Genomic DNA, 24,394 nt, shown 5'->3' on the forward strand with positions numbered 1-24,394 from the left:
AGCAATTTGTAGTGCGTACTGACCTCATTAGGTTGCATCGATGGTCAGGAGACACCAGAGCCTAGACTGGCGAACCGCATTCCCCGCCGACATTAGTATAACACGTTGTCATCTCATGATTGCGCCGCGCGACCTTGAATCCCGAGACCTCTAATCTCCGTGCCCTACAATGTAACTCTGTATATACAGCAACATTCGGTCCCGAGTCTCACCAAAGAATCATGTTTTACGACATGCAATCAGAATACTTCAAGTGCTGACCTAGATTCAAAGGATATAGCAGACATACCCATCAATATATCGATCCCCCGCCGCCGGCGTTGCAAACATACCTGCCACCCACTGCAAAATCACCCTGACCTGTCAGCGACGCCCGGGCCCGACACGAGGTAGCATCGGCATTTGGTCTTCCAGTTGGGTCGAGTACTCCGGGTGCTTTGCCGGAGCATACCCTTGATAAGGGCTCATCGGGTAGAAAGCGGGCTCCTTATAGTATGTCGAGGCGCCTCCTTCAGCGTCCTTGTAGTACACTGATGTCCTCCCTTCGCCCAAGATGGGCACCTTGTCCTCGTCTGGAAGAAACCGTCGCTCAGTGTTTTGACAAACAAACAAAAAATAGGCAGTCCATACCGGGACCGTGGTGATGCTCCTCGAACATCTGCGCCCCCGCGACGAGCAGGCCGAGAATGAAGCCGAACAGAGCAGCGTTATTACCCAGCAGCATAGCAATCATGCTTAGCGGCGTCTTCCATTCCATGCTCGTCACAGTGCACAGGTACGAGCTCATCACCTCCCGGTTTTGCAAATCATTCGACGCCAAGTCCTGTCAACTCGGTCAGACCACACAGGAAACCGGCGAAGGGCAAACAAACTCACGAGGATAAGATTCAGCGTGTTTAGCGTGTAATTCCGCATCTGCGTGATTGTGCTCGGCTCCGTGAACCCAAGCGCAGAGTTTAGCTTTGCGGTTTGCAACCGCACACCGCCAATTCCATTGAGGTTCAGTACTAGACCTGACACATTCTGCGGCATTGTCTCCTCGAATAGAGTCTGGATGTCAATGATGTGGTCCGGCTGGTCAGCCAGCGCAATTGAGTGGGTGCGGCCGAACCCGTTATTGACATTGCTGTCAAAGGTAGAGTTGTCCGGCAGGTATAGAAATCCATCCAGCCACATGGAGAGATCGTATGTCTTCGCAGGCGTGATCGATGTGTCGCTCGGCGGAGTGGCGCCGGACATGCCGTAGGGAGGGAAGAGCACGTTGGGGAAGCTGCCATTGGCAAAATTGAGGCTGCACATCGCATTGCAGTGAGCGTCTGTCTTGACATCATAGGGTTATGCACTCACTCCTGCAAGTAAGCAGCGATGCCGAATGCCTTATTCTGGATCAGATTCTGCGTAGCCTTGCCGGATGTCGACTGGTAGTCTACAATCGCCGGGCTTTAGAAACAACAGCGCCAGAAAAGAGAGAGCTCACCCCTGGTTGGATCAAAGGTGGAGCACATGGAAATGATGGTGGGCTCTCTGCTGACGGTCTTCGAACCCTTCGTCGAGTTGCTTACGGAAATAGCGCCTAGCGTCGGGACGCTAACGTTCGCGCAGACTTCATAATTGTATGACTGGCCGGCGAAAGAATACAGCATGGATACCATCGTGGCCTGAGTAGAATGAGCCGCCGCTATGCTGCCTCGAAGCCAAGATCAGAGACGCACGTTTGCCTGCAGCAATGCACCATTATACCCGAAACCCGTCCCGTCTCCTGAGGGTGTCTTGATACCGGTGACGCCCCACTTGAACACGCCTGACCCATGGGAGTATAGAGAGTCCCCGATGTTGATACTGCGGGCGGTACAAGATACCGTAGAATTGTTGACGTATCTTGTCAGCAATACGGAGGTGTACGTCTTATTTTGACCCTGCGTGAGGATATTCTATAGGAGTTTGAGCATTGAACTGCAGTACGGATAGAGAAGATGCCGACCCATGCAGTTAAACCAGCGTAGAGTATGATCTAAGTAAACCTTCCATTCAGCAAATACTCGTAAGCCAATATTTCTTCGACACCCACCGCCGCTACAGCCAGGAATCCAACGGTGCTTCGACGTCTGAATTCTCTCGAGACAGGGTACCTAGACGTTCACTGGAATTATTCATCCCCCCCTACGAGTTTGCACATTCCCAAACTTGCTGCTTACGCTGTAATCGGAAGCAAACTGAGCAATTTCCAGTGCACACCCTTCCTAGCCATTTTGAAAGTGGCGGAGGGGGATGAGGCTGAACGCGGCGATCATCCTACAACCGTGCCTTTAGGAGTCCTTGGGCGCCAGACGATTGAATAATGCAGTCGTGCCTGGCGGTTCCAGACTTGCAAAGATACGGAAAATGTGGCAGTGCCGGCCCCTTTGTATAGGCATCCGCCACTTGTCCGCCACTGGCACCATCAAACTTCACACTTGCGCGCGCAGCAACGAATTACTCAGACATTTGATGGCAATAATGATGCAACGACATCGACGGTGTGCCGCCCTACGCGTTCTGCAGTCTCCTGCCTGTTGCGAACGTGGCTCTCCGACAGAGGCCAACGAATTGACGCCCATGACTCCCATACTGTCATCCGCATTGATGTTGTTTTCAAGGATTTCCCACTTATCGTGCTGCTTTACGTTCGAGAGCCTGCTTGAGTTCAGCTAGCTCTCCTTTGGCTTCAAGGCTTAAGGCAGTTCAAGGCGCCTCTGGTACCTGCCTTCCAAGTTGCGGCGTTTCGGGCGCGCGCTATGAGCGCTCCGTCCCAAGCGTGCCAATCCATGCCGATACCCAGCGCTACCGGCCAGCAACGAGCGTAATTTAGCCTCATAATGCTTTAGGTCGGGTCGCGGAGCGCTCGAGTCCACAAGCGTTTGTGTGAGGTCAAACAAAGAAGGTTGGCGTTCAGCGTCTCCTGTCCGATATTTGTGGCGAAATTGATCAGGACGCGACGGCAGTAAGCTTCATGGCGTCGACAGACATGTATGGTGAATGATACAAACGGTCTGACCGAAATTCGGAACGCGTACGTGGAGATGATGAAGCTTGTGACCGTCGCTGAACGGCAGGCAGCCTCGAGTACGACGGTGTGACGGGAAGAGGGAAAGGAAGGTGAGGAGTCAGATTAATGACGGTTCAGCGATATTTAAACGGTAACTGCGAGAATACGACTAACGATCGTCGTCTCGAACATTACCCGACAGAATAAGACATTTCCATGAATGGTAATCTTCCTTCTCAATATGGTATAATAGGGCTCTTGCCTCTTTCTAACTTTCACTTGAATCGTTCCAACTTCCAAGCGGTCCAATATCGTCGCACGTCGTCATATTCATGCGTAAGTACGAGGGTTTACCTAACGATTACCACTATACTTCAACTTTGAAGGCAACTTTGCACGGGACAGTAACAGTATATCACCGTTCAACGTTGGTTCAACGGAAGAAACTCGTACCGTACCTATAAATCAACTAGTCTCTGTTTATACGACGGGTTCACGAAGGAAAGAGGCGGAGGGGGACAATGTGTACTGAATCCTGATGGTTATGTGTGTCGTAGGTGTACTATTCGATCCATACCGCTCCTCCTAAACTCGTCCCACTACAGGGAGTCTGGTGCCGAAGACTCCGATGCGTGCCCTGAAACCCTTATAGTGAATCATCTGTTGGTATGATATACAGAGTCTACTTCACGGTGAGGGGCACCCTCTCCGGGGCGCCCAATATACCTAGGGCCGTTACCCATTATGCTACGGTAGGCGTCTTCGCCATCAGAGCGAGCATGTCCCAACCGATATTGGCGGCAGCAATCTGAGTTATTTCATCTACCGGATGAAATGGTTAGCGAAAGGTGCCCATCGGACGGTGCTATGTGAATTGCGGCCTACCCTGACTGTCATAGCCTGGTCAAATAGGGGGCAGGTGAGCAGGGTTATGGTAGAAGGACAGAAGGACAAAGCGTACCGGGCGCGACTTCTACGATATCGGCCCCGACAATCTTGAGGCCTACGAGCCCCTTGAGGATCTTTTTGATCTCCTGTGGGTGAGACGGGACCGTGAGCGACCTATTCGTGTCAGAGGGATCAAAGGACGCACGCGTGTAGTGAAACCACCAATTTCAGGCCTGTATAAATACATCAGTGCTCTGCTGGCTTCTCCATAGTCGTAAAAGTTCCTCACGTCCCGGTCCTAGTGACGATCAAAGTTATCAGAAAATAGAGCCGCGCTTGCAAGTCGAGTGCACTTACGCAGGTGCCATGCCAGGGTCAATCACGTCGATATCCAGAGTGACTGGCCGCCAGTGAAGTCAGCCTGGGCTAACAGCGTCGCAAGCATCCGGTCAAACTCACTGTAGACGGGGTTATCGCCAACGACCTCCCGGATCTTATCTACGATCCCCTGGTACCCGACTTCTTCGATATCCTCCGCATGGGAGATGTGGAACCCAACCTCCCAGTCGTTCTTGTAGTCGTCCCAGCTGCCGAGGGCGCCGCGAATTCCGACGTGCTATGGGATAAGGTCAGCCAGTCGGCGAAACAAGACGCCCTTGCTCACGATATTGGAGTTATTCGGCGCGAGGAGACCCTCCTTGTAGGCGTAGTAGAAGTAGCTGCCGTGCGTGACTGGGATTTCTTCGCCCGGCAGCCAGGGACCGCTCTACCCGGAACGTAAGATACTCAGCAGGGCGGCAGCGAGTCGGATGGTCTTACCATGAAATTGGGTTTCCAGGTGTCTACACAGTAGCCAGCTCAGTCGATCGAGGCCGAAGGAGTCGATCAGTGACTACGAGACCCACCGAGATGACTATCAAAATGGATAACGCTGACAGGCCCATAGACCTCGGCAACACCTCGGAGTAATGGTAGGGTGATCGTGTGGTCGCCACCCTGGAGATCAAATGAGATTTACTCCGCCGGCACGGAGGGATGAAACGACTCACGAGCGTCAGTACGCGGGGATGGTACTTCCCATCCTTCGCAAGGCTCGTCTCGTTATACGACCGTGCAGCCTCCCGGGACAGCAGCTCCTTGTTTGCGAGCTCGAGCTGGCGCAGCGCGACCTTGTTGTCCACGAATGTCATGGCTGTCGGTCAAGAAAGTGAGTGTGCAACAGCAGTGTGCCGGTCGGGGTGCAACATACGGACGTCGCCGCAGTCAGCGATGTTCAGATAATCACTGGCACGGATTTTGTGAGGGACGTTGATTCTGTCGACACCGAGGCGGCGCGCGCCCTGACGGATCCCATTAGGCCCAAACCTCGCTCTGTCATAGAAAGATAGATGAGCGGCCGTGCACTCTCTGCTGTTTATCCACTCACCCAGGCCGGAAGCTCGTAGCAGTATCAAATGGCGCGCCCAGCACTGCAACATCGTACTTTACGTCCGCGTCACTCCCGAAACACCTCAGCGGCTGCGCACGCGCAAACGACACGAGGCCGTTCCATGACTCCTGGGACCACTTGTCGCGCGAGAGCAGGTCGGACGAGAAAAGCCGCTCGAAGTCGGTCGGCGCGCTGAGGTGGTACGGGGCTTGCGAGGCGTGCACGAGCGACGCGGCAAGGACGAGGAGACCGAGAGACAACATGGCGGAAGCGACCTCTTCGCCCCAGGAGTGCAGTGTCCCGCCATTTGTACCTCCGTGCTATCTCGGTGCGGGGGTGCGCTTCTGAGATACAAGGCTGAGATAGGGCTAAGATAAGGGTATATTGGTCACGTGACCGCGTATATGAGTGGGTTATCGTGGGCTTGTGCGATAGGCAGGAATCGAGCCGGCAAAGAGGGAGAGATAAAAGTCTCGGACTCACGCTGACAGGAGGCCTCGTAAGCTGATTTAGGACCACATCAAATTATAGTCGGACGGACGGATTTGACGATTGCCAGGGGGGCAAAGTAAATAGGACTCAACTCCGAGAATCATATAACATGGGTTCGCGAGTGGAGTAGATGCGAAACGTGTCATATACCGGTCGCAACTAGACATTAAGGGGTGAAGAGAGTATTATTACACCTAGTTATACAATTGTACATGATGCAAGGAATCACTTACTACCCCGGGCCCTCTCCCTCAGTTTGTCCTTCAGGATACTCTTCAGTTTCTCCCCGTCCTCGTCAAACTTCTTGATACCCTGGTGCAAGTTATCGAAAGCCATCTGGTCCTGCAACAGCTTCCACCTGAACTCAGGCTGGTTGTCTACGTAGCTCTCTTTCGGGATCTTCTCGGTTGTAGTCGCAGCGGCAGCGACGACCGCGTCAAGCCTCTTGGGCACTTCGTCCGTGGACCGTTGTAGCTGCTCGAGCAGCTTCGGCGACACAGTGAGGAAGTCGCAGCCTGCGAGCGCTTTAATCTCGTCGACGTTCCGGAAGGATGCGCCCATGACGATGGTCTTGTACGAGTGCTGCTTGTAGTAGGTGAAGATCTTCCGGACGGATTGGACGCCTGGGTCGGCGTTGCCTTCGTATGACTCGTTCGGGTTGTGTTTCTTATACCAGTCGAGGATCTACGGGTTGGTAATAAGTACATATAGTCCAAAACTTGATCACAGTGCACGTACCCGCCCGACGAAGGGGGACACAAGTGTCACCCCTGCCTCTGCGCACGCAACCGCTTGCGCGAAGCCAAACAGAAGCGTCATGTTCACGTGGATACCTTCTTTCTCTAAATCTCGTCCAGCTTGGATCCCCTCCCAAGTTGAGGCAATTTTGATCAGGACGCGCTCCTTGGGGATTCCTATGGACTCGTATAGTTCAATTATGTGTCGCGCCTGACCCGTCTCTTTAGTTTCGGTTACCAGGGGACATCCTAAAGCTGACGCTAGCCTACCTTGGCCTTCGACCCTTCTTTATCAAACGATAGACGGGCGTCCAACTCTGTCGACACCCGTCCAGGAATGATATTCAGGATCTCTTTGCCGAACTCAACCAGCTACATGGCGCATATAGTGAGTTACTGCACCAATCACGGCGGAAGTAGACATACCAGGCGGTCCAGAGCCAGACTGGATTGTTCCTCTAAGGATCCGCCTTTCTTCTGCGCGTACTCGAGCGCGACGTCGAACAGCCGCGAGTACTGAGGCATATCCGCCGTGGCCAAGATCAATGTCGGATTCGTCGTCGCATCCTGCGGTTTGTACTTGTCAATCGCTGCGGGAAATCTCAGTCAAGGACTCCGTATTGGACTATGCGGTCGCCCCTCACTTTCGAAGTCGCCGGTGTCGGTGACGATGACCGTGCCGGTCTGTTTCAGCAGGTCTAGGGAGGTTGTCATGTGGGTCGTATAGAATCCGATATTCTCAACCAGCCTAGTTATATCCTTCAATCCTGCAACAAAGCGTCTCCGCATTACTCCTTCCCCCAGTCATTATGATGCAACGCACAATCATAGTGGTTCTCCCATGATCCACCCTTCATCAAGGAACATTCGTTTTACCTCTTGGTGAGAGGTGACGAGTCTGCGAGTTAACGCCAGGGATGGGCCTCGAAAATTGGAATGTAATGAGTAGCATGTAGATTTAGACAATCGCGACTTGATCGCGACATGCAGATCTTGACTTATGCCCTTTATAGACGTGAGAATCGTGAGGTAACAGTGCGAGGGCTGGGGAGAAGTCTGCCGACAATGACGCCATTTATGGCAATGCCAGTACTACATTGGGTTGAGCGACGATCCCGACATATGTCAAGGAACTTCTTCACATACTTTTCTGCATAAATATGCTCCAGTGTTCCGCCTTGCATATTTCTCATCTTTCCTCCTCCTCTCCCCCTCCGCCGCCATCTGGGCTCTCCCTATCATTTTTCTCAAGTTACCCTTCAAGGGAGGGGTGTAGTTCTCACTATAAGTGAATCTGATCACAGGAAGGTTTACGGTCTTAATCGAATTACATAAGCAACTCCCGCCACCGCTGCAAGTCAAGCTCGGGAGGCGGGCAGATGCGGCCTCCTCCATGAGGGTACGGTAGGGTAGAAAATTCGGAATAAAATTCTTTGAACTATAGTACATGTGCAGCTACAGTGCAGTGCAGTTAAGTAAGGAATAAAGACCAGGAGCAAGCAAGTAGGTCAGCTAGGGCAAGCCACAGATCTGGGTGCCGAGTGGACTGTGATGCCGCGGTTGGGACTGTGAATTTGCCAATCCGAACCTAGCTGAGGAGGGGGGTCGATTTTGGCGCGCGCCCGCGCCAAATCGCGTCACGACGCGATTTCCGCTGGCGAAATTCACAGTCCATAGCCTTGGCATTTACAGTCCCTCGGGTAGATATCTGGTTACCTCACCCGCGCGTTCGTAGAGTTCCCGAGCGCCTGATGTGCTTCTTTGACCCTCAGATATTACTAACAATAGCATAGATTATATTTGCAAGTATATACAATATTTGAAGCACGGGAGGCGTGTATCTGGCCCTCCAGCAGGCCGGGATGGACGGGGAATGGAGAGACCGGGGTCCCAAATGGCGTGGGAACTGGGACTGTAATGGACTGTGGCTCCCCCGCCACAGGACCGTAGATCTCACGGAATAAGCGCGTTTCCTCATCGATGGAGGGCTTGTGTGAGTGACGGCTATACGGTAAAGCATTTGCTGACCAAAACTATGCCCAAAAACACTCAACTTCAGAAATTCGCTATGGTAAAGACATAGCAAGTTGTCATGACGATTGTTGAAGCTTCATACTGCGGACTCTAAATTGCAAGACTATTTCTGGTACCTAAGTAGCTTGGGACAGAGTCTAGTCACTCACCTCGTCTTTGCACTGCACCCCTGACGCAGGCTATTCCTGGCTTGTGGTACCGGTTGCAGTGCTTGACCGTAGCACCACACTGCGCTCGAGTCCACAGCCTCGCGCGGGCATAAGACGCAGGGCAAGCATTTGCTGAGGTATTCCGACCATGTCGCACTACCCAGAGGTGACTCTCCCGCCTGTTCTTCCGGAGCACATCACGCTAATGTGAGACAGGCTGATGAGGCTCAACGAGGGCGTTATAACGACGGATACAATCCTTACGGCGGTCCCCATCCATATGAGCAGCCTCCGAATCACGACAACCCGTACGAGAATCCCTATGGCAGACCCTTGTCGGACCCGTTTGCTACGCCAGCACCCCCTCCTCAGCCGAGCGCATACCACACCCCGGCTCCGGCGGCTCACGACCCTTTTACGACCCCTTCGCATCTGCCTCCGCCTATGCCATTATCTCCACCTCCACCCCCGCAGGTGGACTACATGAGCCCGCACTACAATCCCAATTATGCCCTGCAGTCATCTCCGCCGCCACCTCCCCCGCTGAACCCTAATCCGTACGGCCCGTCGTACGAGGCCTTGCCAGTGGAGGACCATGACCACGATGCAGGCGAGTACGGCGATATACCCCTTCTGAACCGGGCGCCGTCCTCGCGCTCGCAGGACTCTTGGCAGCACATACCGGGAGAATATGGCGATGCGACGGGGGACGACCGGTCGGAGACGAATATCAGGTACGGGCGCATTCCTCAGCGGGTGCCTCGGAGGTACAAGACAATCAAGAAAGTCGAGTGAGTGCAAGGGGCCCATGGGATGTGGTGATTACCCGCTGACTGCAATAGGCTGTTCCACGGGAACTTTGTGCTGGACGCGGCTGTGCCGTCGAAGCTGTTGGATATGTGCGCGCAGCGGAATGAGCGCGAGTTTACGCACATGCGGTACAGCGCGGCGACGTGCGACCCGAATGATTTCAAGGGTGCGTCTTGCTAGCGTATTCGCGTTCCGGTGTCTGAGGCCCGGCTGTCTGTCAGATTCTGGCTTCACGCTGCGACAAGTGCACTACGACCCACCACGACGCACGGAGCTCTTCATAGTGATGACGATGTATAACGAGGACGAGGAGCTGTTCTGTAGGACTATGCACGGCGTGATCAAGAACATCGCGCATCTCTGTAAGCGCGACCGCAGTAAGACGTGGGGCAAGGAGGGGTGGAAGAAGGTAGTGGTGTGCATTGTCAGCGATGGGCGTCAGAAGATCAACACCAGGACGCTGAGTGTCATCGCCGCCATGGGGGCCTATCAAGACGGTGTGGCCAAGGTAAGGCCTGAAGCTTGCTCTTATGATCTCTACTGACAGTCCACAGAATATTGTAAATGGAAAACCTGTCACGGCACATATTTACGAGTATACCACGCAAAGTAAGTTATTCATCATTCCGCAGTTCTGCGCCGGTCCTCAGTTTGTCTAGTTTCCGTTACCCCTTCGATGAAGATCGAAGGTGCCGAGCGCGGGACAGTTCCTGTGCAGATTATCTTCTGCCTGAAGGAGAAGAACCAGAAGAAGATCAACTCGCACCGATGGTTCTTCAACGCTTTCGGGCCCATCCTGCAACCGAACGTCTGTGTCCTGCTGGACGTGGGGACCATGCCGGGCCCGACAAGTATCTACCATTTGTGGAAGGCATTTGACATCAACAGTAATGTCGGAGGAGCTTGCGGGGAGATCGTGGCGATGAAGGGGAAGTTCGGCCAACACCTCATCAATCCACTCGGTACGTTTTCCCCGCCCTACGTAGATCCATGCCATGACACGCTCTGACATATCCATGCCAGTCGCTGCTCAGAACTTTGAGTACAAGATGTCGAATATCCTAGACAAGCCATTGTGAGCTATCTCGAAATATTGTCTGCCTCGGCAGTGGGTTCTTATCGTCTACCAGAGAGTCTATCTTTGGATATATCACTGTCCTGCCGGGAGCCTTCAGTGCCTACCGGTACATTGCTCTGCAGAACGACGCCGTGGGAGAGGGGCCGCTACAGAAGTACTTTTTGGGAGAGAAGATGGTGGGTGCAATCCCTCATGCTGAACTCGGGGTTTGAATAACGGTTTCCGCTAGCATGGAGCCGGCGCCGACATATTCACGGCAAATATGTACCTTGCGGAGGATCGTGTAGGTAATCAGCACTAACTCCGTGGACGATTTCTCATCGTATGTCACAGATTCTTTGCTGGGAATTGGTGTCTAAGCGCGGGGGTTCTTGGATTCTGCACTACGTGAAGTCCGCGTACGCGGTTACGGACGTGCCAGATCAAGTCGGTTTAAGCATTGCACAGGCTGGGCAGACAGCTGACGAATCTTCAGGTCCCGGAGCTGATATCGCAACGTCGTCGATGGCTCAACGGCTCATTCTTCGCGGCGATACACAGTACCGTGCACTTCCACTATATCTATCGCTCATCCCACTCCTTCCTGCGGAAGTTCTGGATCCACGTCGAGATGATCTATCAGACGTTTAACCTGATATTCTCATGGTTCGCCCTGGTACATGTCATTGACGGATAGTTTGGTTTCCTGCACTAATGTCAAGTGATAGGGTAACTATTATATCGCCTTCGTCATCTTGTCCCAAGCGTTGGAGGATCCCAGCTTCAAAATAACGGGCATCAAATATGTGAACATTGTTCTGCAATACTTCTATCTAGGACTGCTCGTCATGTGCTTCCTGCTCTCGCTGGGTAACCGGCCTCAAGGGTCGAAGTGGGGATATACGCTGTCCTTTATTGGATTTGCATTAATCACCATTTACATGACGGTGCGCAGGGATTAAGTGGACGATGAGAGCTTGCTGACAGTCATGCCTTCCTTAGTTCTCTGCGTTTTTCCTGGCGTTCAAGGGAGTAGAGAACGTGTCTCATGTCGAAGGACGACCGATACAGGCATCCGACATCTTCTCCAGCGCCGTGTTTCGGAACATCGTGATATCGATCGCAGCCACCCTGGGTCTTTACATCATTGCATCCCTGATTTTCGTGAGTCGTGTGCTCATGTGGTGCCATAAAGGCTGACGAGCCTTCTTCTAGTTCGAACCATGGCATATGATCACCTCGTTCCTGCAATACACGTTGATGGCTCCGTCGTATATCAATGTTTTGAACGTCTATGCCGTGAGTGACTCTGCCCGCCTTGCGTTATTGTCTCCGCTCACCCTCGTTTCATCGACAGTTTGCTAATGTCCAGTGAGTATCACGAAGTCATATTCTGCTGTCTGTACTCAACTGGAGATAACAGCGATGTATCCTGGGGAACTAAGGGCGATAACAAAGTCCAAACGGATCTAGGTGTCGTGCAAGTGGGCAAGAACAAGAACGAGGTGGAGGTTGTAGTTCCAACCGCGGAAACGGACATCAATGCTGCGTATGAAGATGCGATCCATATGCTGTCCACGAAACCGCCGAAGCAGGAATCCAAGCCAGATCCGCAGACTGAGCAGGAAGATTATTACCGGAGCTTCAGGACTAAGTACGTTCGCTTTTATGTCCTTCTAACCAGATGCTGACATTCTTTCTAGCGTAAGGTAGTGAGACAGACCCTATTACAAACTATTAACCTTGTCTGCTTAGGTTCTTCTCGCTTGGGTGTTGTCAAATGTAAGCGAGCTTCGCAGTCCAATGCAGTGCTCTGTGACTGACCTTGATGACTCCAGGGCGCTTTGGCTGCAGCTGTAGTGTAAGTTGACGTGGCCCGAAGCCCGGCCGCGTACTGACCCTTCCCGCCCGATAGCTCTGCCACAGAGAAGAATAATGCGTCCAAGGCTGTTAGCGGATACATGGCTTTTGTCCTCTTCTCCGTTGCTGGTCTCGCATGTGCGTCATTCGTGGCACCTCGCATTTCTCAACTCATGAACGACACCGTTGCATAGTCGTAAGATTTATAGGCTCCACAACTTACATGCTCGTCCGCCTCTTTGCCGGAGAGTAAACCGGCGCAATCGCCTGGTGTAGAGAGTACGTGAAGAAGGAATGGCCTTGCGCTTTGATTATTGTGACCCGGACAGCTTGGACATGCTGATTTGCTTTGCTCTCGTCTGTTCATACCCTCATCTAGCATATTATTATCTGTTATACCAATAGCTGGTACCGTCGTGTAGCGTGCACCCGATTAAAACCTTGATTATTCTGGGACCCCACATGCATGATACCAGTGCGCAGGGATCAGTGGGCAACATATATACGCCTGCAACTATGTCAAAGCCACTGAGCCCTGTGGCTCGTTTCCCGATATAGTCGAGTAATGGCGACGCTTGGTCCATGACTGTGGCGGTCCTTGCCAAAGCCACTCCCACAAACGGGACGCGTCCAGATATAAAGGCGCGACAACCGCATCGGCTATGCCACTGAAAACACGATCCCGCCGTCTCATCGATACGTCGTCGCCATGTATCGCACCATGGACCTAGCGCTATCCGAGCTCGCCACCCACAAGGCCGAGCCAACGCCAAGCAATATATTCAAGTCCTACATGCGTCTCGCGGGCTACACCGAGCTCTGCAGGGAGGCGGTCCACTCGTTCGAGCGCGCGATGGAGAAGTACCCGTGCGACAAGTCCGTCGTGGGCGTCGCGATGGAGAACATCCGCCGGGAATACTGGGCGAACAAGCTTGGCCTGAAGAAGCCTGGGGACCTGGTCGAGGTTCGGTGCCCGGACTGCGGCAAGTGTGTGCGGCTCACGCTGGACCAGTATTTGGACGGGGGAGAGGACGAGCGGAAGGGGCACCTAGAGCCCGAGCCTGAGCCACAACCCACAAGGCGCAGGAAGAAGCGAACCGGTGAGTCGTAGCTCCCTTGCGCGCTACCGATACGTGTTAATGAGGATATGCAGCGAAAACTAAGATGATCAAGACGGTCCGCGCAGTGAAGCATACCCGTCCTAGTTCACCCTCCGGGGAGAGCGATGCTGCCTCAAGCTCGACCAGCGGCTCGAGTCAGCAAATCTAATGGAAACATTGATTCGATATTCGGACTTCGCTTGTTCTTGGTGGATGTATCGATAGTAGTCTCTTCAGTATTTGTATTTTATGTGCCGCAAAGTGTGTAGTGGCCAGTGATTTTCGACCGGATTGCCCGCCGATGCGAATAGCCACTGATCTGCGTTTGATCCCAATATCGACTCGGACGCCTGTGCGAGCAGAACCGAAGCCCCAGACTGACAGTGTATTCACCGTGCTGATGGTGATGGGTCGATTTATTTGGTTCCAGGCGGAACCATGTTTCATTCTACATTGTTAGATTCACTTCGAAATACGAACAAATACCATGGGGAGATTACGACAAGGAGCGGAGACAATATCGGAACGAGTATGTATAGCAAAGCGAGAGTGGGGGTCCAAATATCGATACATCAGAACATTTCTTCTTCGTCGACCGCCCCGCCTTCGGGCACTTCAAAGCCTTCCTGTAGGCTGGGTGAGTGGCGCGCCGGTGCGAAGATGGAACGGGCTTACCTCTGTCGAATATAAGATTTCTTGGATCTTTTTCAGCGTCTCGTCTGATTGTCCCTCGGCCTCTAGTACCTCCAGCTGTGCTTGTACTAAGATCTCGATATCTCGTAGCTGCGAAAGATGCAAATGTTAACTTGATTCCCACTGCTTCATGCCCTGCGATAGGTAATCACCTTGTTGAAGTAGAAATCCCGCTCCTTCTCGAGCCCCTCCATGTGCGCCGACATCTCCTTCACCTGCGCCTGGAGATTCAGCACCGCCTCGTTCGGCTGCGTCGACCCGGGGCGGCGGCCTGTCACGGGTGTTTTGCCGCGCACGCCCGCACTGCTGGGCGCACGAGCGGTCGGCGCGAGGGGCGCGAGCGTGGCGGGCGTGTCGGTGGGCGCGCCTTTGCGGCGCGCGACGGGGTCGTAGCCCTGCCCGGGGTAGTTGGCGTCCCAGAAGCGCTTCATCCACTGCATGAATTCCAGATTGTCTCTGCGTGCCGGCGTGAGCAGCCTGACAGGGGGGAGCGAGGTTGGGGTCTCGGGCTACGCACTGCATCTTGCATTTCACCAGTCTCTCAATGGGTATCGGCTGCCAAAGTCCCTCCCGCGTTAGAGACGTGTGTTCCAGCCGAAAAGAGCGGTCAGGAACGCGCCTTGTCTATCTTCTTCGCTTTGAATACATTCTGCAGGATCTTGAGGTTCGCGATAAACTCGTACTCGTGCTTTGCATTGAACTTGACGCGATTCATTGGCACATCACCTAGCACGCGCTGTTCAGCGCCAACAGTATCGAGGAACTGCAGTACGAACCGTAGATTGAATCGATAATCTGACAGTACGCAGCTCCCGTCCCGCACTGCTCGATCTTGGTATAGTTGATTTGCAGCAGGTCGTTCAGCCATGCCAAAAGCTCAGATCTTGACTCTCCCATTGTGCAATCGACAGGGTAGACGGGTAAGCTGGTAATTTGTGGATGGCGTTCGAGGTAAAGACGCGACTGCCGTCGGCAGGCGCCGGTACGCGTTTGCTCTCGTGCCACACACGCACATCCTGCTTTACGCTGTAGTCACCGTGGATTTACCTTACCTTCCAGCAGTCTGAACGCCGAGGGGACATAGACAAGTGTCAGGTGAGAACGCCGTCTTTCGTTTGATCGAATTTATTTCTTTGGTATTTTTCTGTGGCGGACGGATTATTTTTCTTGTTCAGAGCATACGGAATCTGTGGATGCAAAAGTATCAGTCCAAACTGGACTTCATTAGGACAGGTGTCTGACAAGGTACAGTTTGGCTCGTTCAATCGCATGAACTCGGTATCTGCTACCGAGCCACTGTCCTTGTTACACAGGCGACGGTCGAAGGATGAGGTCCATGTTTCGCTCACAGAACTCAGGCCTTCGCCGTTCAGTGTGGACCGAGGACATGCGCTTTTATGCATCGCGGCCATTTGTGTCTAGTGTGGACGACGCATCCTTTCTTTGATTAGTCGTTCATCAGGATGGCAGCGGTTTGGCCTATCCGGTCATCTGAAACTGGGTCCGGAATGTCGCTACGCGTTTCTCTACAAGGCGAGTCAGACGCATACGAACGCTAACAGATTTCATCGATTCATGCGTCTCCGCGTTTCTTCCTCCTCATGCTATCCCGCTCAAAACTCTGTCTGAACTCATATCTATATTCTAGATACTTGAAGAAGATCTCGAGTTGCGCGTACTTTATACGTGTTTCTGCCCACATGCCCTTCTCAGCTTTGCCTGCGGAAATTCTCAATCGTATCGTCTCCTTCGTCCCGGTGGCGTCACTGCCATCTCTCTGTGTCGTCTGTCGGGCACTACAGGCTCCTGCTCAGGCTAAGCTCTATTCGACCCTCCAGCTCGGACAGCCCAGCCAAGCCTTCCGCCTCTGTAGCACCCTCGTCGCACGGCCAAATCTCGCTCACCTGGTCAAGACTGCCTGGTTCTTCCTAGATCCACGCAGGACAAGCCACAGGGGAGCCCTCCCCCAACAATACTGGCTCGCGGTCAAGGCAGCACTCACGCAGACAGCTGCGCTGGAGACACTCGTGCTATTTGATCCTACCTTTGGCACCACGTGGGTGTTGGACTTCGCGGACGCGCCATTCCAGTTGACGGAGGCTAAGCTGAAGCTGCGCTGGGATACCCACCTCGTGCGCTTTCTCGAGAGCCAGGTGCAGCTGAAGAACCTGCAGATCCCCGACCACCCTGAGCCCGCGGACGCACCTGTCATCTCTCCTAACGCCCTGCCGGCCCTCTGCCAAATCGAAGCCTCCTCGTTCATTGTGACTCAACTTGCGAACTGTCCATTGACAAATATACAGACAGTATTGAGCGCTCCGTCGGGGGAGACACTCCCGCGGCTCTTAGCCTGCCTTCCCAAGTGGCGGGGTCTGCGTTCACTCAATATCATCGATTTACCTGCTGGCCCTACAGCTGAGGAGTTTAATTCAGAAACAGTCAATCGGATCGCAGACTCAGCGCCCAATCTCGAACATCTTGGCATCCTCCCCCTGCCCTGTATGAAGGTGCGTTCGTACTTTCTTGCAGGGTTTCGATAGTGCCTGCCTGACTACCATTTTATCATTTTGCGCAGCGCAACGGCTTCCACCGTGCACTCACGCGCTTGTACAACCTGCGCACCCTCGAGCTCGACCTGGGCGCCTGGGTCCCGCAGCCATCAATTCACCTACAGCGTGCGCTAGTCATGGAGATGCACATATACCGCCCGACTCTGCAGCTTGTCGCTCTCTGGGCTGGCGGCGACCGTCGTTTCGACTGGTCCATGGACGCAGAAACCGGCGAATGGACATATTATCCGCATCAGAATGGCATGGACGTTCTGTGGCGGCGCGCGTAGATGGGAGACAACTAGGTGTAGGACGATTCATTGTCGATATCGTGACGGAGTGCAAGTACAAGGCCATTTCAACTTCAGTACCTGGGCGACTCTCTCACCATCGTGATGGTTTCCAGTGGAGAGGCGACAGGTTCATGTACCATGAGTTTATTTCGCAGTTGATGAGTGCCCTCTGGTCGAAGTACCGTTGCTATGCGCGACCCTTGCAAAGTATTCGGTCTGTCCTCCCTAATAGGGGATAGATACCCTGTGTGCGACTCGAGCCTGTCCTTCGCTGTGGCTTACAAGAAGCGGTTTATCTGCGGTTTAAAAATCCTCCTGGTTTTCCCTCGCACTACTCGTCGATTTTATGCTTTTAATTTGTATTAGCATTCTTCTTGCCACAGCCTTGCTCGTTGCGTTTCCAGGTCCCTTTCCTGCCGTTCAGGCTGACCATGTATAGTCTACTACAGTACTCTTGCTTGCCAAGATCTCTGACAGTTGCTCCCGGCTAAGATATCTCAGGCTGATCATGCCTTCTCGTGCAGAGTCCAGTCGATCAGTGGGCGGGGTCCGTGGCGAAGGACCTCCGTTCCCTGGATGTCGCTGGCGCCTCATCAGGAAACACATCTCACCTATGACTCCCTATTCTGGTTTCCACCTATCTATGTTGACCTATACGACTTCTATAGACCTATGGAGAACTATGTATCCGGGGGAAACCACTATAGAATTTGGTGTTTCCTGATGCTGCAGCCCTGTTTCTCTCAACCATCCCCTCTCATCGACTCTCACCGCGCGCGGCTCCGGGTTCCTCCTTCTTATTCTGCATCTTCCATCAAAGTCAGCATAATATCACGTTCCCCGCAGACACGGTTGGTCTTCCTGCGAAGCATCGCGGTCGGGACTTCTTTGCACGTCATGCATCGAGCGCACGGCCCGCGTGCCCATGGTTTCATATTCTCATGTTATGGATAATGGGTTGCGGTCCGAGTCTTAAAGCATACGTTGAAGCTGGAATCATGGCATGCTTCCAACAATGCTTCAATCGATCCAGGTCTAACCCTCAGCCTTGCTTGTCGTTCACTTAGATTGATACATAGCTCGGGCCTTGGTAGGCGTGGGTCCCTGATGATTGTCAGTAATGCCGCTTCGAATGCCTCCCAGGACCCAGAATAAATATCTCCGGGCGGTCCGGCGAGGGAAGTCCTGCCTTCGTATATGACAGTGCTCCCTTGTGCTCTCCGTCACATGAGTCGGGATGTTTACAGGGCACGGACTCAGGCAGTGACGATATAAAGGAACCCCCAATGAGCTCAACGAAGGCTGCGCGAACTGTTGCAAAGATGAGCTGGTTACTCGCGCTGTCTCTCGGGCTGCTTGCCCAACAATGTCTGGCGGCCACTACCGTTGCAATCAGTGCGACTGCCAGCCATCCGATCCCTACTACGTTATGTGGGTCTTGTACACCCTGTTGCTGCTGGCCTGCCCACTAACACTTTGAGAAGATGGCCAGATGTTCGAGGTAAGACAGCGAATAATCTCTAGTCGGCGAGACCACTACTTAATATGGCGCCATGGTCCAGGACATCAATGTGAGTGATATTTACTCTGTTCGTTCTGTCTACCAGCGATTCACTAATCATAATGCCTCTCGGTTACAGCATGTGAGATTCACTAAGTTAATCCGAGGTTTATGCGCGTCTAACCACGAATGATGGACTTGTAGAGTGGCGATGGGGGCTTGTACGCTGAACGTATGTAAATGTGCATTGCCTGTATACTGACGCTTAACGTGTCTCTATTCCCCTAGTCCTGCAAAATCGCGCCTTCCAACAAGTCGCGCCGAGTAAGGCTTCCAGCCGTCCTTTACGATAGGATGACTCATATCTCGCGCAAAGATACTACAGCAGCTCTAAACGCTTGGCACGCAATTGGCTCAGCAACCATAAACGTCGTGGCCGACCCCACGCCTGTGTCATCCGCGCTCCCGAATGCTCTTCAGCTAAGAGTCCCATCCAGCGCGTCGGGCGCCGTCGGCTTCGGAAACGAGGGCTACTGGGGTACGACCGATCCGTATCCTCATTGATCCTTATTCACTGAAGTGCCTTCCTAAACCGCCAGGTATCAAAGTCGACTCAACATGGACGTATAACGCCTCCTTCTACTACCGTTTCCCGGCGGCCTCGGCACAGAAGCCCACGTCCACCGTCTCGCTGGTATCCTCCAGCGGGGACACGTACGCCGCCGCCAGCGTAACTCTCGACGGCAGCCAGACGACCTGGAAGCAGGTGTTCGTCACCCTCAAACCCAATGCGAATGCACCGAACACGGCGAATAACTTCGCGGTAACCCTCGATGGCGCAAGCGCACGGGGCCTCACGGTCAATTTTGCAATGTTTTCCTTGTTCCCGCCCACGTACAAGGGGAGGGCAAATGGGATGCGGATCGATGTCGCCACGGCCTTAGCAGAGATGAACCCTTCGTTCTTCCGTCTGCCGGGAGGTAATAACCTTGTGCGTCTTTTCTATATTTCTTACAATAACAAAGGCTGATTTCCATCTGCAGGAGGTGTGTCCCCTCTGTATACTTCTGCTGGTGATGTCCCCTCAGCAGAATGATGTGATAGGGACAATCGACGGCTACGAGATGGCAATGGAACGCCACCGTTGGTCCGCTCGTCGACAGACCAGGGCGCATGGGAGACTGGGGATATATTAACACCGAGTACTGTACGCATCCTTCCGCATAAATCAATACTGACTATATGTTCCTTCTCAAGCGGACTCGGCCTGATGGAGTACCTTTACTGGTGCGAGGATGTTGGTATGCAGCCGATCATGGCGGTCTGGGCAGGTAAGTGCGCTTCACGTTCACGGCTTGACTGGTGTCAATGAAACTGAGGTTTTTTCTGCTATTTACAGGCTATTCCTTGGACGGCGACAGCCTCCCCGAAAATGAGTTGGCGCCGTATATCCAGCAAGCGGCTGATCAGGTTCGCTCTCGTCATACCATGGATTCTCCCGGGGTATCAAAGGCTTGCATAGATTGAGTTCGTCATTGGAGACACATCCACTACCTACGGTACGGGATCTTCTTGTCTCGCGTTGTCGCTGAGCGCTTACTTATAATTTACGATAGGCGCCCTCAGAGCATCGTTAGGCCGCGCGGAACCGTTCAATCTGACTTACATCGAGGTCGGAAACGAGGTGTGTTGTAGTATCACCGCATTCGACCGCAATAATCCCCACATATCTTTCAGGACTTCTTCGCCTCGTCGTCGTGAGTACTCGTTTACAGTTGAAGGCACGACTTCGCCGACCTAGCGTTTCAGGTATATATACCGCTGGAGAGATTTCTACGGCAACCTCTCTGCGAGGTATCCTCAACTGCGTAAGTTACTCCTGTTTAGCTATTCTTCATGCCTGCGGGAGTGACTAATTACCTGCTAAAAGAGTTCATCGCCACGACTTACCCTTTCAACCCAATATTGACGCCAACGCCCAAGCATTACGATAACCACGTGTACCAGACTCCTCGTAAGAATTCAGGAGTGTTTCGGCGATCGCAACTGATCTCCCTCATAGACTGGTTCGCCTCGAATTCGTTTTTCTATGACGACTACGAGGTACGTGTTGAACCTACCAGGCTTGAGTATGACATTGATGGGCGACTGAATTAGAGGAACGGCACCACTTACTTTGAGGTAAGTATGCCATTGCGATTGTCGATTAGCAGGAGCTTACCTCGTCTGTCCAGGGCGAATATGCCAGCATCTCGTCCAATGCGAGCGATTTGTACGGTAGCGCCGCAACGGGCAGGTTCTTGTACCCAACTATGGCAGGTATGTTTCATCCGCTATCGTGAGGTTAAGCTGGTTCGCTGACACAGCTCCGCTTAGCTTCTACCGGCGAGGCCGCGTTTATGACTGGGCTGGAACGCAACGCTGACATAGTGTTCGCTGCATCTTATGCTCCTCTCCTCCAGGTATGAATGTAAGTCTTGATCGATGACGGTTACTGACCTGTCTTCCTGCAGAATATCGCTAGTACTCAATGGGTAAACAATGCCTTGTTTATACTTCTGCCTCCCTGACTAACTCCATGGTACATCCACTAGACTCCTGACTTGGTCAGCTACGAGTGAGTCTCGGGGTCATAGGCTGCAAATGGCCGTCGTACTGACGCAACGCCTTGCAGCGCAGCAACTGTGTACCGATCCACGAGTTACTACACACAGCAGGTATGAATTGATGAAGGATCTCCCTGCTCCCTGCATTTGTACTGTAATGATTATTGACGCGCCGCCAGCTTTTCAGCGTTAATCGCGGCGACGAGTATCTGCCAAGCACGCTCCCTGCTCGGAACGGTACCGTCTTCTGGAGCGTGACCCGCAGGAATTCGCCCTCTGCCATACTCATCAAGGTAACTGGAACTGCACCTATGTCTGCAAGAGGTCACTAACAGCCACGCTCAGGTGTCGAATACCGTGTCTACCCCGGCGGATCTTGTGTTCCAGCTGCCGTTAGGAATCAACGCTGGGAGCAGCGGCACGGCGCAGGTCCTGCAGGGCTCCCAGAACGCATCGAACACACCCAGCACGCCGAACGCGGTGACGCCTGTCACCTTCACCATTTCGGTCGGCAGGACGGTTAACTACTCTGCCCCTGGTTTCAGCGTTAGCGTGTTGACTGTTCCAATTGCGTGATGGGAAGGGTCCCAGACGTTTCGAACTAGACACGTTTCTGACTGTGTTTGCCGCGGTGGGATTGATGTTGAACGTGTTTCTTGTTTATTTCCTGCAGAAAATGTGATAGTTTGTTTGTGGAGGGGTCAGATGCACGAATATATACAGCACCACCTCCATATACGCTAAGAGATCTGTCTAGTCCTTCCATGGGATGTCGCATATCGCTCGCCCCCTCGAATATCAGCGTAAGCCTCCATACATACCCGCGGTCTAAATTCGACGGCACCCCCTACCCAGATACGGAACCGCCGTCGCGCGGTTCTCCACTCTGCACGCGTAACATGAGCATATTTAAGCACACATTACACTTGGCGGTAATCCAGGTGCATGCGCCTGGGGCGAATAGCAGGACGTTTGGCATCCGGCCCACTGCTACGATGGCCAATGCCACTCGCGGGGAGTGAACGAAATAAAATACTTGCAGTACGCAAACGACAGAGATACCGAGGCCGGGTACAGCATTGATGAGCGCGAAGGTACGCTTGCCAAGAGCGTTGATGTATTCCTACGCCCGCGACGGGATCAGACGACTCTCCGAGTCCGTAGGTAGTTCGGGCTGAAAAGACTCACCTCTAACCTTGCCGGAGGCAAGTGGTCGAGCTGACCCCGCAAGCTCAAGGTGTACAATATTAGGGCGCAGGTAAGGATGCTGGCGACATCGGAGAACCTTGATTTCCCCAGAACGACGTCGATGCTAAGATCAGATAGATATTAGAATAAAAAAACATGCCGAGTACGATACGGGCCAAGTGGGCTCACCCTAACAGTGCTGCAAGCTGCGCGTGACGTACTATCGTAAGAGATGGTTTGTGGGTGGTGATAACATAGGCACGTACTGTGGTCAGATGAGTCTTCTTCTGCTCGATCAAGCCTTTTCGGACCGTCTCCAGATCGACCTCGTTCTCCAGGAAGTGGTACACAGTTCCACGAAGAGTAAGTCGAATACAGTCGACTCTCCCTTAACCCATACCTCCAATAACCCATAACCTCTAATAACCCATACATCTTTGCATCCACCGATTTGGTTCCTAATTAATCGTCACGACAACCCATAACTCCCCATAACCCATACCTTTCTGAAGGGTCCATAACCCATAAATCATCCTATTTTTTAGCCTAATCAGAGCCATATGGACCACCATTTATTACTTTTATACTAATCACTCTTATATTCCAACCCAAAGCCCGCACCAATATGGCGTTGCACACCCATACCGGGCCACACGTAGCATAATGTGGCATCACGGACCGTCCGGCGTATGCCGGGTTCCCAGCCACATGTCACGCTGCCCGCCACTGTCACAGTCTGTCACACTCTGGTAACCCATAGTCTCCGAAAACCCATACCTTTCTGGGTCCACGGACCGCTATGGGTTATGGGAGAGTCGACTGTATCGTGCAGTTTCCTGTGATCCCACTCGTGTGATCGCAATCTTTGGGGCTCCTATTCAACACTTGGGTCTCATAGACCAGTTCTGATCGCCCCCATGGGCTCCGGGTCTCCACTGCACCTCCACTGCTGCTGGCCTCCACTGCCTGCCGCATTCAACTCCCACACTTGCCCCTTCCTTCACCATACTACTATATGTCCCCCCTTCTCCCCGCAAGGATCTACGCTAACCCCATCTCCTTACCATTACTTAATTCCTTCTCTATAACCTCTAATATAGTGCAAAACCAATTTCCTGTTGAAATACAGCCACTTGCAGATCCATACAAAAGTAGTATTATTCTAATTCGTTTCACTAGAATGTGCAATGGACAATCATGAAAAAAGTTTGACCTTTGACTGGTTATTTTCAAAGTTTTGTGCATGCTCAATATGGGTGATGTACCCAGTGGTGTATATAACACTGTGAGTCCTCATATATGTGGCTAATGACTATTACATGTACCATCAAATAGCTCAGGGGCCCTCGAAGTCTTTGCTTCCGTGACCTCAAATTTGAAAAATTCCTCCAGCACCGATTTTGCCGCTGTCCCAAAGTAGCGGTGACTAGGTGTGAGGGGGGAGCATTAGGACCCCTGATAATAGGTATCAAGGCTTTATTTTAAATCCTGAGAATCCGACCTTTTTGTCCGCGCCAAATTTCCGGATTTGGTGCCGTTTTGTCCGCGAAAAATGTGGCCTGAGCAGATTTTGGCCGAAAATGTCCGCGATTCTGATCAGGGCTCTGCTTACAAGACCTTTGTCCGCGCTGTAGGATAAGGCATTAAAATGTATCAATTTTGCTCTTCTAGTAATGTATATCTATAGCACCACTCTATTCACCGTCAGAAATCATGTCCACACCGCTCGCCGCCTTGCGTTTGCGGCGGAATTTTGCCAGTTCTTCCACTGCGGGAGCCAACTCCGCCATCTCCGATTCGAGATGGAACTCGTTAAATAGAAACAGTCATGTTTCTAGTATGTGAACTACAATAACTTAATAAATGCTGGATAGACATAGTCTACTATGAGATGGGATAGGGACCCACAATGGCCACATCCATCGTATAGAGAAAAAGTTGAAAACTCATGCCTACATGGAGAATCGAACCTAGTATCCAGGA

General features: G+C 52.7%; 8 protein-coding genes across 8 annotated transcripts; 4 read left to right on the forward strand and 4 right to left on the reverse strand.

Annotated features, from left to right (window-relative positions):
• Window positions 1-74: 74 nt before the first annotated feature.
• On the reverse strand, window positions 75-2,248 carry GLOTRDRAFT_121845 (uncharacterized protein; the record flags this gene model as incomplete). Its single annotated transcript, XM_007868935.1, has 9 exons — window positions 75-261; window positions 333-572; window positions 631-823; window positions 877-1,291; window positions 1,348-1,426; window positions 1,478-1,658; window positions 1,713-1,931; window positions 2,069-2,129; window positions 2,196-2,248. The coding sequence occupies 8 exons, from the start codon at window positions 2,246-2,248 to the stop codon at window positions 364-366; spliced, it is 1,410 nt and encodes a 469-aa protein (XP_007867126.1). The 3' UTR covers window positions 75-261; window positions 333-363.
• A 1,332-nt stretch (window positions 2,249-3,580) lies between these two features.
• On the reverse strand, window positions 3,581-5,605 carry GLOTRDRAFT_139359 (Arginase/deacetylase; the record flags this gene model as incomplete). The annotated part of the gene is made up of 13 exons (XM_007868936.1): window positions 3,581-3,847; window positions 3,911-3,925; window positions 3,987-4,059; window positions 4,119-4,146; window positions 4,203-4,211; window positions 4,271-4,313; window positions 4,373-4,529; window positions 4,578-4,679; window positions 4,733-4,755; window positions 4,819-4,909; window positions 4,963-5,105; window positions 5,163-5,284; window positions 5,340-5,605. The coding sequence occupies 13 exons, from the start codon at window positions 5,603-5,605 to the stop codon at window positions 3,768-3,770; spliced, it is 1,152 nt and encodes a 383-aa protein (XP_007867127.1). The 3' UTR covers window positions 3,581-3,767.
• Window positions 5,606-6,059: 454 nt separating this feature from the next.
• GLOTRDRAFT_42946 (transaldolase) lies at window positions 6,060-7,285 on the reverse strand (the record flags this gene model as incomplete). The annotated part of the gene is made up of 5 exons (XM_007868462.1): window positions 6,060-6,518; window positions 6,573-6,782; window positions 6,842-6,943; window positions 6,998-7,161; window positions 7,216-7,285. 5 exons carry the CDS (start codon window positions 7,283-7,285, stop codon window positions 6,060-6,062), a joined length of 1,005 nt encoding a protein of 334 aa, XP_007866653.1.
• A 1,571-nt stretch (window positions 7,286-8,856) lies between these two features.
• Window positions 8,857-12,937, forward strand: GLOTRDRAFT_100384 (chitin synthase). Its single transcript, XM_007868937.1, has 20 exons — window positions 8,857-8,920; window positions 8,971-9,545; window positions 9,597-9,730; window positions 9,786-10,072; window positions 10,119-10,173; window positions 10,224-10,526; window positions 10,588-10,639; window positions 10,695-10,818; window positions 10,872-10,925; window positions 10,976-11,068; window positions 11,118-11,297; window positions 11,350-11,568; window positions 11,624-11,785; window positions 11,837-11,920; window positions 11,979-11,992; window positions 12,045-12,275; window positions 12,376-12,403; window positions 12,460-12,482; window positions 12,537-12,619; window positions 12,676-12,937. Exons 1-20 carry the CDS (start codon window positions 8,903-8,905, stop codon window positions 12,732-12,734), a joined length of 2,778 nt encoding a protein of 925 aa, XP_007867128.1. The 5' UTR covers window positions 8,857-8,902; the 3' UTR covers window positions 12,735-12,937.
• Window positions 12,938-13,202: 265 nt separating this feature from the next.
• On the forward strand, window positions 13,203-13,865 carry GLOTRDRAFT_139362 (uncharacterized protein; the record flags this gene model as incomplete). Its single annotated transcript, XM_007868938.1, has 3 exons — window positions 13,203-13,445; window positions 13,494-13,581; window positions 13,635-13,865. 3 exons carry the CDS (start codon window positions 13,203-13,205, stop codon window positions 13,748-13,750), a joined length of 447 nt encoding a protein of 148 aa, XP_007867129.1. The 3' UTR covers window positions 13,751-13,865.
• A 288-nt stretch (window positions 13,866-14,153) lies between these two features.
• Window positions 14,154-15,238, reverse strand: GLOTRDRAFT_116635 (calponin; the record flags this gene model as incomplete). The annotated part of the gene is made up of 6 exons (XM_007868939.1): window positions 15,051-15,238; window positions 14,894-15,000; window positions 14,792-14,829; window positions 14,427-14,730; window positions 14,257-14,364; window positions 14,154-14,207 (listed from the first exon to the last, which is right to left on the reverse strand). Exons 1-6 carry the CDS (start codon window positions 15,169-15,171, stop codon window positions 14,154-14,156), a joined length of 732 nt encoding a protein of 243 aa, XP_007867130.1. The 5' UTR covers window positions 15,172-15,238.
• A 736-nt stretch (window positions 15,239-15,974) lies between these two features.
• GLOTRDRAFT_121851 (uncharacterized protein) lies at window positions 15,975-17,113 on the forward strand (the record flags this gene model as incomplete). The annotated part of the gene is made up of 2 exons (XM_007868940.1): window positions 15,975-16,781; window positions 16,850-17,113. 2 exons carry the CDS (start codon window positions 15,975-15,977, stop codon window positions 17,111-17,113), a joined length of 1,071 nt encoding a protein of 356 aa, XP_007867131.1.
• A 1,307-nt stretch (window positions 17,114-18,420) lies between these two features.
• Window positions 18,421-21,967, forward strand: GLOTRDRAFT_111463 (glycoside hydrolase). The gene is made up of 24 exons (XM_007868941.1): window positions 18,421-18,547; window positions 18,601-18,617; window positions 18,679-18,687; window positions 18,822-18,849; window positions 18,906-18,941; window positions 18,994-19,155; window positions 19,217-19,609; window positions 19,720-19,819; window positions 19,875-19,948; window positions 20,017-20,087; window positions 20,140-20,176; window positions 20,234-20,301; window positions 20,355-20,374; window positions 20,427-20,485; window positions 20,548-20,631; window positions 20,680-20,720; window positions 20,775-20,798; window positions 20,852-20,936; window positions 20,994-21,079; window positions 21,131-21,151; window positions 21,212-21,234; window positions 21,292-21,334; window positions 21,403-21,516; window positions 21,569-21,967. Exons 1-24 carry the CDS (start codon window positions 18,439-18,441, stop codon window positions 21,797-21,799), a joined length of 1,935 nt encoding a protein of 644 aa, XP_007867132.1. The 5' UTR covers window positions 18,421-18,438; the 3' UTR covers window positions 21,800-21,967.
• Window positions 21,968-24,394: the final 2,427 nt, after the last annotated feature.

This window comes from Gloeophyllum trabeum, assembly GCF_000344685.1.
Source record: "Gloeophyllum trabeum ATCC 11539 unplaced genomic scaffold GLOTRscaffold_00008, whole genome shotgun sequence".
NCBI classification, from domain to species: domain Eukaryota; kingdom Fungi; phylum Basidiomycota; class Agaricomycetes; order Gloeophyllales; family Gloeophyllaceae; genus Gloeophyllum; species Gloeophyllum trabeum.

Coding starts and splice junctions, on each gene's coding strand:
- GLOTRDRAFT_100384 (XM_007868937.1), top strand. Junction 11,569..11,623: donor TAATCACCATTTACATGACG/GTGCGCAGGGAT, acceptor TGCCTTCCTTAG/TTCTCTGCGTTTTTCCTGGC. Junction 11,786..11,836: donor TCATTGCATCCCTGATTTTC/GTGAGTCGTGTG, acceptor GCCTTCTTCTAG/TTCGAACCATGGCATATGAT.
- GLOTRDRAFT_111463 (XM_007868941.1), top strand. CDS start 18,439: ATGAGCTGGTTACTCGCGCTGTCTCTCGGGCTGCTTGCCCAACAATGT. Junction 20,799..20,851: donor ACGGCACCACTTACTTTGAG/GTAAGTATGCCA, acceptor TCGTCTGTCCAG/GGCGAATATGCCAGCATCTC. Junction 20,937..20,993: donor CTTGTACCCAACTATGGCAG/GTATGTTTCATC, acceptor AGCTCCGCTTAG/CTTCTACCGGCGAGGCCGCG.